Source organism: Manis pentadactyla, chromosome 5 (genome assembly GCF_030020395.1).
Source record: "Manis pentadactyla isolate mManPen7 chromosome 5, mManPen7.hap1, whole genome shotgun sequence".
Taxonomy (NCBI): domain Eukaryota; kingdom Metazoa; phylum Chordata; class Mammalia; order Pholidota; family Manidae; genus Manis; species Manis pentadactyla.
Genome location: NC_080023.1, coordinates 131848655 through 131861673, shown reverse-complemented (window position 1 = coordinate 131861673; position 13019 = coordinate 131848655). Strand labels below are relative to the sequence as shown.

General features: G+C 40.0%; 1 protein-coding gene across 4 annotated transcripts in view; it reads left to right on the top strand.

Annotated features, from left to right (window-relative positions):
* The window catches only part of CFAP61 (cilia and flagella associated protein 61), a 406566-nt gene that overhangs the window by 305040 nt on the left and 88507 nt on the right, over positions 1-13019 (top strand). For all 4 annotated transcript variants that reach the window (XM_057502682.1, XM_057502680.1, XM_057502681.1 and 1 more), the window contains 2 exons: positions 2871-3039; positions 10886-11060. In XM_057502682.1, the coding sequence (XP_057358665.1) occupies positions 2871-3039; positions 10886-11060 (344 nt within the window). The remainder of the gene's footprint in view (positions 1-2870; positions 3040-10885; positions 11061-13019) is intronic.

The following is a 13019-nucleotide window of genomic DNA, read 5'->3' as shown; positions in this document are numbered from 1 at the left end:
TTTAAGTTACCTGCAAGAGTCCTCCCAGTCAGGTTACACACAGTGATTAAATAATGCAGCCAGATACCTCTGGGTGGTAACTGCATGTTTTCATAATTGTTAGAAACCATAAATTCAAATGTAAACAGGATGTTGCCTTTCAAATGGTCTTCATACCCCAAAGAAGGAAATTATCTCTGGTCATGGAATTTTAAAATAACAAATCCTTAATATCCATAAATTTAATAATTTAAATTCCCCATTCTAAATATGAATTCTGAACTTTGCCTTAACCAGGGTTTTCATTTATAATTGTTGTTACTATTTTTTGAATAGCCAGGCCTTGTCTTCTTTCCCCTGCCCCCTCCAGCATCTGGTGGAGGTGCTAATGGCCTGCCTGGGAAACAGCAGAAGAGAAGGCAGTGGGAGGGGAGGAGGAACAGGAAGCAGGCAAAACCCACTAATTGGACGATCAGCCCTGAGTAATTGAAAGCACCTTGTGATGCTCCTTCTAATGGTGTCGCAGTATATCACTTTATGAAAACCTCTAAGGAAGATTCTTACCAGTTCTCAAGAGTTCTGATTCCATGAAGTATAGGTCTCCACTGTACAGCTACCCTGAAATTTGCTTCTAATTTTGCACCTGGAGCTTTGGGCTAATTCTTCTGACCACTAGGTGTGGGGGCACTGTAACTTTGAGCAAGTTACCCACTCTTCACATATGTTCTCTCCCAGGAATTTCCCCATCCTGCATATCTGCTTTTTTCTCCTCCTTTTACTGTCTCCAGAATGGTCTTTGAAGACAGCCTTTCACATTACTTTCGAGTCAGAGTCAAGCTCACTTGAGCAACGTGAAGTTTCATTAATGATTCTCTTTGGTTCCTTCTCTCCCAGAGAATCCTCCTGGAGGTACTGCTCTTGTCACCCTGTCATGTTAGAATCTTAGTGTTCATTAACTCTGCTTATGAAATACTTTTAGAAGAATGTCACTTATAATCTCCAATGTCTAGTTTCACCTATATGAAGGGTAAATTAAAGAAGGTCCAGAATAGATAATAATATCCAGAATGGATAGTAATCACCTACACAGGGATATTTTAAACTGAGAGTCATTCAATGTAGTAAAAGACTAAAAAAGCAAGCATCCCTCATCGTTCAGTGACTCCTAATGTTCCCTGAGAAAGCAGTGTTGCCAAGTGCCAGTTCCCACTGGACACAGCTTCAGATTTTTAACTATGAAATCTGCATTTTGACATTATCAACACTACTGTCCTACTGTCATTAAAAATAACATTGTCTTAGCCTTCCCTAAATTTCCCCTGAGAACTCTTTCTTTGAGCAAATCCTCATAAGACTAATCCCCATGCACTAACTGTATTTAATTTATCCTCATCTCATCTTGGATGACTGACAGCACTATCCCTATGATGAAGAGACTGTGTAGCAAATAAGAACAATCCTTTGTGGATCTCTTGCAAATGTACAAAATCAACAAAGTTTCCTGCTTTCCCATAAAACTACCAAAATGGTTTTTTGAAAGAGAATCTCATCTCACTATTATTTTCCTGAAACAGGCCAGCCCTGATTTTCTTTTCTTATTAAAAAGAAATTTTCTTGTTTTTAAGTGTTGTTTCATGGAGAAATACAAAGCTGAGAGCTCTCTTCTCTTTCACAGGCCCTGTAACGGGGTCTAATGTGCATCCATTACTAGAATTCGTTTTGTGTGGTGAGAGCAGACTCATGTGTGGATCAAAAAGAAAATATGTTCTCCCATTACCACTTCAGAATCTTGTTTGCCTGTAAGGAGAGTAAACAGGATTATGTATCATTAATATTATTTAGAATAATACCCTTCACATATGCATCCCACTTAGCAAAGCTGTATCTCTTATATTCTCGTGTTCTGCCCTTACAATGATCCAGGCATGTAGGCAGGGATAATTGTCCCATGTCAGGAGGTGAGGAAATTGAAGTATTGAAAAGGGAAGTAGAGTTCCTAGGACCTAGTCTTGTCTGTGACAGAGCACGGACACAGACCATGGTACCGTGAAGCCTAGATTTAAATGAAACCCTACTGTTCTGTTACCCTACGCTCTGGGTCTTCAGAGCAGGATCATTAAAAAGGTCAAGTACACGAGGTCAGAACTTTCTGAAAATTCTGGAAACAACCTTCATAAAACTCTTAAAATAAACCCGAAGGCATAAGAAACCCACCTTTCTTACATTACAGTAGTACTCAAACTCAAGTGGAACCCAGAGAGGAAAACCTGTCTGCCCTGGGCCTGTGGTATACAGAAATGCCAGTTCCCTGTACACCTCCTTTGTCCTGAAGAGTGAATCCTGAAAGTCTCCAGAGATTGCACTTGCTGCAGGCGTAATTCCCTAATTGACATCTTCTCTAAAGAAAATGTGTTTTGTTGTTTTGGCATGAATCCATAAACTAATTCTGAGTCATTTATAGAAAAACATTTGCAAATACGAAGGATTCTCAGTATTCAGGCCCTTGACCCCTGCCTTTGGGAATCCTCAGCAGTGTCTCTTCTTCCTTATTCCCTTTGAATCCATAGTCAGTCAATTCAACAGCTAAAGTAAGCTTACACCCACCATGAAATAGAAGCACAAAAAAGAGTGGATATTAATGATTTCTCACACACACACGCACACACACACACCATTGTGGACTGTCCTATGCCAAGCAGAACAATTTAGCTTTAGTGGGAAGATGTCAGTTGTTGACTAAGTGTCTCATAACAAAAAGCCTCAGTCCTGGTAAACTCACAGCAAGAGCACAGACTCAGCCCACTACGGGACTTGAACCAGCTCACCAGATGTCTAATTAATGCCTGCTGTCAGCTGCTCAAATGTCACTGATGGAGCTTCTCTCTCTGTAGCCACTGTTTTAATGATAAAGATCACGCGTTGATGTCACTGTGCTCCTGGGTCAACGTGGTGGTTGGTAGAATGACTGCCATAGACCGAGCAGCCAAGCATGTTGTGGTTTCCAAAGAAGAAATCGTGCTCTATGACCACCTCATCCTCTGCACGGGGCAGCAGTACCAGGTGAGGCTGTGCATGGAAATCTCGGGGATTAGTGGTTAGTGTGTTTACCAAGGCACACATTCTGGGGGTAAAGAGCTCACCTCCTCACCCAGACAGCTGCCTGCTCTGTACTCATAACAGTGCCCTGCAAGGCCTGTGCACATGACCAGAACTGTGTCCAAAAACCTTCATGGAAACCCATTCCAAGAAAAACATTCTGCTCAAGGATGAAAATCACAGCAAGTTGGAGAAATGTCATTCTTTAAGCTGTTGTCCAAAAGTCTAATGCTTACTGCTCACCAGAGCAGAATCCAGACACAACCCAGCATGCATTTTTGGTAAATTAATTTATGCTTCAAGAGGCTAACATTTGGCAGTGGTGATGGGTTCACGCAAAAGTATTTCAAACATGCACACCTTCTGTCAACCCTTATTTTATTTTGTCTCTCAGTTATAAAACTGGGAAATGTGAATTACTGATTATCCAATGACGATGCTTCCCATTTTGATTAGATTCTCTAGCCACATTTGAGGAAAGCATTGCTGGATACAACTGAAGCTGCTCCATGTCTTAGGGGAGCAGATTTTAACATTCTCACTTTGCAACACACATTAGTATTTCATGTGGTCACAAAATAAGACATCTCTTTAACGAAAAGAGGTGCGTAATCGTTTACTTGGTAACTCAAAGATGGGGTCCCAATTGCATTTTCTCCAGGAAACTGGATAGGCTCCCCAACGTGGGTTTGTTCCTGATGACTATAGAATAATCACCCCACCCCTGCACTGCCAGGTTTTACCTGCTGCTGGCTTAACTGATCCATCATGTGAAAGGTCATGAATTTGACCAGGGAATGTAGTGTAGGTCTTCCTTAAAGATCCACGCCTGGAGGAGGCAGCGCAGGATGGGGGACAGACCAGCTGAGCAACTCCACACATCATTTAATGTTCTGGACTCAGCTACACATTGAGATCAGCTGGGGCACTTTTGAAATATACCCATGACTAGGCCCCATCCCCAGAGGCTCTGTTTAATTATTTCAGGTTGGAGCCCAGTCATGAGTATATTTTTTAAGCTCCCAGATGATTCTAAGCTAAGGTGGAGAATCACTGACTTGAACTTTCTTGACCTAGGCTCTCTCATCTGTACCTCAGGGCATAACTTCTCAAACTGTAATGGGTACACATGTCCTCTGTGCCTCTTGTTAAAATGGAAATTCTGGGCAGGGGTGGGAGATGGCTGAGGTACTGCATTTCTAACAAGCTTCAAGGTGAAGCCCCTGTCTCTGGTGAATGGTCCACTCTGAGGACAGAGGCTTGGATAGGCTTCAGAGTAATTTCTTTTCTTCCTTTCTTCCTCCATTCCCTCCTTCCTCCCTTCTTTTGTTTCTACTTCTTTTTTAAAGACATTTAATTCTCAGGTGTACAAAAGGATTTTGTTTTCTGGTTAAAGGATAAAAATAAACTGGAGGAATATCTTATTTTGAGACTTTTGTATTCCTCTTTTTAAAACATTAAACCAGAAGAAAATACTGTGCATCCCCTTAGCTTGTGCCCCACTTACCTGTCCCACTGAGCTGCTGCCCATGCCCACGGACTTTGGAGAATGTGAGTGAAGACTGGCCAGCTGTCCAGAGACTTGGGCATCTGCCCATGTGTGTCCAGCTGCCCCTGCAGCTTTAGTCTGTGGCACATTAAGCTCTTGCCCTTTCTGCAATGGGAAAACAAAATGAAGAAGTGATAAAAGGAGTTCCAATTTAATTTTTCCAGAAGGACATAAAAATTAAAGGTACATAGAGTGATACAGAAAGGCAGCTGAATTCACTGGCAGGGGGTGTGGGTGGGAGAAGTGGGAGGAGGGCTTCCAGTGCTTATTTTTTTATTTCCTTCTCCTTAACTTTCTCATGGGTTTATCCCAATTTTGTGATTTAAAAAAATGATGATAACAAAATTTAAACCCAAAGCAAGAAGATAACCTATTATGAAATACAATTTACAAAAACTTAACCTCTAAGCAGAACATTAAGTGGCATATGTCATTCTAAAATATTAATGCAAAAGTTTTAGTATCCAAATACACATCACTTCTTTTTTTTATCAGAAATTCCATGCACAACAGAAAGCATTAAATGGTGCTGCAGAGATGCACATGAGGAGGGCTAGTTTCTACCCCAAGCCTCCTCAAATGCACCTTGTGGCATTTCTGTTGTTTGTTCTTCAATGATTACCCCCAAGAACTCTACATAATATATTTATAGAAGTTTTTGCCTTCATCCATCAACTTCTGACATTATCTATGACCTTTGCATTTTGGAAGATGAAGATTTATCTGGCTCACATTCAGTACCCTCTAAGTCCCTTTCCTACCCTGCCTGTTGATTTGATTATTTTTTATTGGCGGGCACATGTTTGTCCTGCAAATCATGCTGAGACAGCTTACAACTGAGGTCTCATAGCCAGTCTCCATGGCTTGTGGAGAGTTGTACAGAAATGGAGAGATACTTTCCCCACAGCTGGATTTGGGTCATCTCAAAAAGAGGAAGAATAAAAACTTAGCTCAAAGTCAAGTGAATCTGGCATTGACCATGAGAAGACTGTGGCAGGGACTGTCAAAGGAGTCATGCTCACTGGAAGCCAGAAGGCAGTGTAAGAACATCAATCAGACAAGAAAGTGAGCCAGGAACGTTAGTTATAGTAAGTTTGAGGGGGCTCAGCAGTACAATGTGGTTTCCACAGAGGCTAATTATGTCTTAGATGGGGTAAATAAGAGCCTGGCATCCAGAATGGTGCAGCCCTAAGCAAGAGCCTGCTACAAACAGGTAGAAAAGAGAGTTGTATGCATCCCTTTGCCTCTGAGGTAAGACTCGAGAAAGGTGCTCCCCTTGTCATTCAACAACAATGTAGCATAAAGAGACCTCACTGTGTTTGAGGATGATTAAAGGGGAAAATAAGTGCATGAGGTCAAAGAAGAGTGGCCATCTTAAAACAAGGCTGCAAGTTTTGATGCTTCTCCATTCCAAGATATGAGGTCTACATCTCTTCCCCTTGAATCTGGGAGGCTTATGACCATCTTGATCGATACAGGACAAGGGTCATGATGTGGTGTGACTTCTGAGGCTGGGCCAAAGACCATGCAGTATCTCCTTGTTTGTGGGAATAGTGGCTCCTGGAGTCCTGAGCTGCATGTAAGAATTCAGATACCCTGTGATCAACCTGCTGGAGATGCTATACATAGCTTCTCCAATTTACAGTTCCAGCTGAGCCCAGCTTTCCAGCCATCCCTGCCAAGGCACTTGTAAGTGAAGCCATCTTGGACCCTCCACCAGCTGAATGTCATCAATTGACTTCTATTGATAACACATGGAATAAAAGAATTGCCAAGCCAAGCCCTTTCCAAATTTCTGACCCACAAAATCATGAAAAGTAATAAAATGTTGATTGTTTAAACCATTAAGTTTTGGTATGAGTTTGTTACACAGCAAAAGACAACTGTAGCAAAAAGATAACGTGGAATAAGGGGACAGGAATGATATCTGAAAAAATCAAAGACCATACTTTTGACAGTATTCCAAAATGCAGGATTTATGTATACACACACAAACACACTGCAGGAAACTATCATCCCTGGTACAGTTTGATCACCCAGGCTCTGAAATGGGAGCTAAAGCCATCCAAAGAGAATAAATAAACTTAGCTGAAGCCACAGGATTAGATGAAATGGGCGATGAGTGAGTAATAAAGGGTTGAAATTAAATCCTCAGCAAGAGACAGAAATACTGCTGTACATTGTTAGTGATGCCAACAATAAAGCATAAAACTCCTCTGAAGAGAAAAGGGAAAAAAGAAAAGGCAAAGGGATACATTTGGTGCAAGAGACAAGGTATGATGGACATGGAGGGGATAAATTGGTCATTAGTTTTACTGAAAAGACCCAAACAAATGGAATAGATACAATAAAGATATGGTAGAAGAAAACTTTCCTTACCTAAAAGCGTATTGTCTTATTGACATTTCAGGCAAAATAAAAGAAAAGTTTTCCCAACTAGTTACATTCTGATGAAATTTTGGTTCTATAGGAACTATGGGGGAAAAGAATGAACAAACTTCAAAAGAATAACAGTGGATTACCAAACCTGTTCCCAAAATAGAACAAAAATAAGACAGGCATCATTTAACTTTCTACTGTTACATTGCATAAGAAAATGAAGCTGGTCACAGAATTTTGAAGAAAATGTGTGATTCAGTAACTTTATGCCCACATAAGTCTCTGTTTGAAGACAGCAAAAGCTGTTTATGTGCAGGTCCTCAGAAAAATGACCTTCCATGCTCTTCACTGTGTATTCTGAATAACTGATGCAGAGGGGAAAAAGTTAGGATTTCACAATAGTATAAAAGGACAAGTGGCAAGCACCAAACAATTTACAAGATAATATAAACCATTTTTGAAAGTCTGAGAATAAGCACAAAATGGGAAGTAATGAATCATAATCAAAATTAATCTAATCAAGACCAAATAGTTGAAAACAGGGAGAGAAGTGGTCAGGAGGAATATGAGTATCTTAAATGAGGAAACCCAAAGGTAGTATTTCAGTCTTGACTCTTTAAGAAATAAGGTTAAAGAATGCTTTGAACAACATAAATAAAATCACCTTCCAAACACCAAGAGATGATAAAATGGGAGAAAACATCATTCATGTAACCAAAAGGAAGAAAACAAAGGAAACAGCCATGATGCTTAACATTGTATAACAAAGTATAAATCAGAGTGGCAAAAGGAAAAAAATCCCCAATAGTTATAAAGGTGAATGTCATGGTTTTAGACTGCCCTGTTACAAGACTAAGGCTCTGTTTTTATACTAAATTCAAGACACAAGAGAAATACCAAACAAAATGACACACAAAGTTTAAAAATGCACCCAGTTAAATGCGCACTGGCAAAAGGTGTCAGGCAAATTCAAGTAGTTACTAGAAGCAGCATTGATATCAGTATTGAGCAAAGAAGAATTAATTGGAGAAAGAAAAGCATGAATGTCAACAAAGGGTATAATATGTGACAATAGCATAGAGGTGATGAACATGATTGTGTCAAAGAATAATACTACAAAACAGAAGTGCCCCTGGAGAATAATATTTTTTTCTTGAAGTCACATTTAATAAGGGAAATAAGCTGAAGCACATCCAGAGACTCAGAGTCACCCCAGATGTATAGCCAGAGCAGGAAGATTCAGGATGGCTCCTCTTGAGATACTTGAGGTGTGTTCGTGTAGAAAATGAATTAGATTTATTTGTCACAGCCCTGGGAAACAGATTTAGGACAGACCACCAGAAGTGACAGGAACACAGCACTTATTCATCCTAAGAAACAACTTCCTAAGAGTCAGAATTTCCTACAAAGGCAGATGTCCACCCCTGGAGACAGTGAGCACACTGTGGGGGATAGGGGTGGGGGCTCATAGCTGAGTAGGAACACCTGATGAGGTTGCAGGGTTGCCATGTACCACACCTGTGTTGACTGGTAATCCTTGGTGGTAACTCTCTGTGGCCCCAGACATTTCACTGGCAACAAGTAAGAAGAAGGAAGGACAAGAGCAAAGTGACTTTTCATGTTGCCCCACCCAAGGACTCTGGCTTCTCTCTTGACCACGTCTAAGGTGGTGAGTTGGGAAATGCAGTGTTTCAGCTAGACATATTTCCTGGAAGTCTGTTACTAAGAAAGAAAGGGAGAGGGACCAGATAATGGGTAGGCCACCAGTAGCCCCTGGCATTGCAAGTTACTAACTTGCTGAGGGGAATGGGGTGGCCAAGGGGCTCCCATCAGCCAGTGATGCTGGCACTAGAATCCTGAATCACCAATGGAACTGATGAAAAGTCATCTGTTACTCTCCGATCACAGTTTGGTGGCAGAGAACTTCCTAGATTGGATAGCCAGCATTGATGGAGCATCTTCATTAGCATACCCATGCCTTCCTGTTAAATTTCCCTCCCTTACGTGATGATGTAACGTGAATTTTTTTTCCCATAGATCCTTTTTGATTTGTTGAGTTCTTCTAACCTCTGTGTGGACAAATTAATGTGCCTTGGGATTTAAAGCCTTAGCTTCAGGTTTGCCTATTCTATGAAAATGCTATTGTATAAATATGAAAAATACACTATCCTACTGATTTTCCTTTAATATCTCTAATTCTCTAAAGTTTAGAAGTGTGCAAAGACACCACACATTTTAAGTGCACACGAGAATTGCATGAGGTATCAGAATGCGGGTACACTTCAGGATTATAGTAAGCTGATTTTCATTTTGGACCTTATTCTTTTTTAATTCTTAAATTTTAATTCTTTTATTCTTAAAGCCTTGAGCTGCCTTTAAGTCTTGCTTCCAGTGCTGGCTTTATTATCTTCCACATTACCTCCACCTAGTTGCCAACTTAAAAATCAAAGGGCAAAGTGGAGGGCCCCTGGGCAAACTCATGCTACTGTGCTGTTTTACTTGGCTTTACAATGACATTTGATTCTAATTTGAACCAAAATAATAAAAATTCAGTGTCCACACTTAAAAAATCAAGTATCTGGCATATCTTGAGAAATCTGGTGTGGCTACCCTGTACCCATACTTTACCCTGATATCAACTGGATGAACTCTCTGACCAGGGCACAGGCCCTCCATTTGCTGCAGGATCCTTGACACTGAGGGCAAGTGTCAGCATTATCCTTTTCTGTGTCTTCACTGTTGCTTTCCCCATACTTTCCCTTTGCTAACATGTCTGTTTCCACTCATGTCTGTGTCAAACATGAGAGAACACAAGTTATACTGGGAGTGCTGGGTGTTGAGAGAGAGAAAGAAGAAAGAGAGAGAAGGGTGAAGAGAAAAAGAAGAAAGGTAGAAAGAGAAAACAGTTCTCTGACAGTGAGGAATAATCCTATAATTTTCATAAATAAACAGTAGTCTACTTCCCTCATTTTCTTTCCTGACCAGCCCCTCTAAACACACAGTTTTCTGATATAATTGCTTATGTGCAGATTTTTACCAAAAATAGTCACATCAAATTCAGTTCCATGTGCTCTTCTATGACCTTGCCACTCCTGCTTGAGGAGGTGGATTCTAGCTTCCCTCCCTTTGGCCCTGGGCAGGCTACTGTGACAACCTCCATGAATAGAATATGTTGGAAAATACATTGCTTGGCTTCCAAATCTAGGTTAGAAAAGAGCATGGAGCAATCTGTGCTTGTTCTCTCAGGACACTTGCACTTGGAACCCAGCTGCCCTGTTGTGGGGAAGCCCAAGACATGTGGAGAGGCTACATGTGTTCTGGTCAGCAATCCCAGACCCATCCAGCACCAATTGCTAGAAATATAATGACAAATTGTTGTCATTTTTGGATACTTGGAATGTTTTCTGGGGGAAAGAGAAAGGATTGAGATGGTTCATCTCTCCATGAATCCAGGCCTCAACCAGGTCACTCACCTGCCTTAAGTCTTCCCACGTGAGGACTTTGACATTTAGAACAGAGACAAACTGTCCCCACCTTGCCCTTGTCTGAATTACTGACCTACCAGATCTCTATGCCTAATAAATAATTGTTTTGTACCACTGGGTTTTGGAACAGTTTGTCATACAGCCTTAGCTAACCAGAGCAACTCCTTCTGAGAACTGTCTTTAAGTGGGCATTCCACCTGTTTGTTTGTTTTCCCCAATTAAAAAAAAAAGTAAAGTTTTATTTTTTTTCCCAATTAAAATCTGGTTGTATCTGGGGACAGAACAAGATACACCTATAATGGACATTGCTATGTTTAATTATTTTTATTTATTTATTATTGTGTTAATGCTTCATGTATTACCACTGAAATAAGCCTTTCTCTGTAACATACTTTAGGTCCCATGCCCTACAGGGGCCGACATTAGTCAACATCTAACCAACAGAGAGATCCCAAACAGCAGTAAGCAGCCGTACACTGGTAAAGTTCCTTGCAATCATTTCACTCTCAATGATGAAGAAGATTGCTTTAAGGCCCTGGTGTGGATAAGGAACAAGTCCTTCACCACAGAAGGTAAGGATGTTGGTAACTGCGTCTTTTCAGAATAATGTTTTATTTTTATAATGAGTCTCATTCTTCATTTACTTCCAGTATATAATTAGTGCCTAATTAATTCCAACCAAATCATTCATCTGTCATGCTTTGTTTTCAAGATTAATTTACAACTTGTTGTCGTTTTTGGATACCCCGCATGTTTGCTGGGGGAAAGAAAAAGGCTTGAGATAGTTTAATTATCTATAATTATTTTATTACACAAAATGAATATCCGAAGAGCAAAGCATGGCTAAAATCATTAACTAATTAAAGAATAATTTAATAAGCAAACATGTTTAGCAATTATATGGAAAATATGGCTCCTTTTGTGAAGCTGAAAAGACCTAGGAAGAAGAAAAAGGTCTGCATTGGAGGGGCTCTTTCTTCCCTTCAGGGTCCATTGTTCTCTTTCCTGGTGTGGCCTGCACCGTCCTTCTCACAAATGCACATATTCAAGTTGCATGCCGCTTTTTCAATCAAAATGAGAGAGGGAAACATTTGTACAAATTCCTCTCCCACTCAAATGCGTTTTCTCAAGCATCTTCCTCCCTCTTGTTTAGATTCGATTGAAATTGTCTGACTTATAAAACAATCAGACAGGGCCTGGCTACCTATTTGTCCTCAACTGAAACCCAGAAGTCAAGTTTTGGAGATGACTTAGCGCAGCCCCTTCATTTTACCTAAAGCTCCAGGATGGTCAATGACTTGGTTGGGTTATATAGGCACCCATGGTGAACTGGGATTCTAACCCAAGACTTCCATTCAATCCAGGGATGTAAATATCACCAAGTGCCTAGAGTGTGGGGATCAATATACAAAATGAAATATATTAATTAATTCAAAATATTTATTTAACTATATTTAATTATATTAACTAATATTAATATATTAAAATTAAATACAGGTTCTTCTGATTTGGGTGGAAGATTTAGGTATTAATTAACTTGTTAAGTCACTACATTTACTTCATTAAAAATAAATGGATGTCAAGTATATTCAATGCACTTCAGGATTCAATTTGCTAATACTTCATAGGCTATCTGCATCTATATTCATAAGTGAGACTGACCTGTAGTTTTCTCTTTTATGCTTTACTAGCCCAGTTTTGGAATTAAGGGTATGCTAGTCTTACAAAGTGTTTTTAGAAGCTTTCTGTATTTTTGGGGGGTCTGAAATACTTTGTGTAATCCAGAAGTTGGACATAAATCACCCATAAAACCAAATGTGTCAACCTTTGGACAGAAGGGGAATATGTAGATATATACTGGGAACTCAGATTTAAAACTTGTCGAGTATTTTCATATTTGCTTCAGAACTTGGTATTATTTTCAATTTCATGTCTGTATGTGTTTAAACATTTTAGTCATTCCTTATTCACTGCCCAAGACCTACAGAGACCTGAGGAATTCTCTAATCTGGGCATCAGTGAAACTTTCACTGTAAAGCGCCAAATAATAAATATTTTAGACTTTGCAGGCTATACAGTCTCTGTCCTGACAACTCAGTTCTCCCCTGGAGCAAGAAAGCAGCCAGAGACAATGCGTGGATGAATGGGCAGGGCTGCATTCCAGTAAGACTTTATGAAAATAGGTGAGGAGCTGCAGGTTGCCTGCCGAGCCCTGCTTTTATGTATAGAATTTGTGACCAATTATCACTATTTCATCAAGTCCAGACCTCATAATGTCATGTAAAGTCCCTGAAAGCACAAAAGTCACAGATTCAATACAAAATACACAGTGTATTTTAGGACTGTGCCCAATCCTATTATAAGGCAGTGTTTTAACTTCAAACTGCTGGCTGTTTTGGGTGTTAAAAGTAAGGATCACTTGACCAAGAGAAGGACCTTTGAATGTAGCAGTGCAAATTCTTAAGGTTGAATTTTCATGGCTGAGAATTTAGAAATCCCAAAGCAAGAAGCACTGTGCTCTCTTTCAGGTA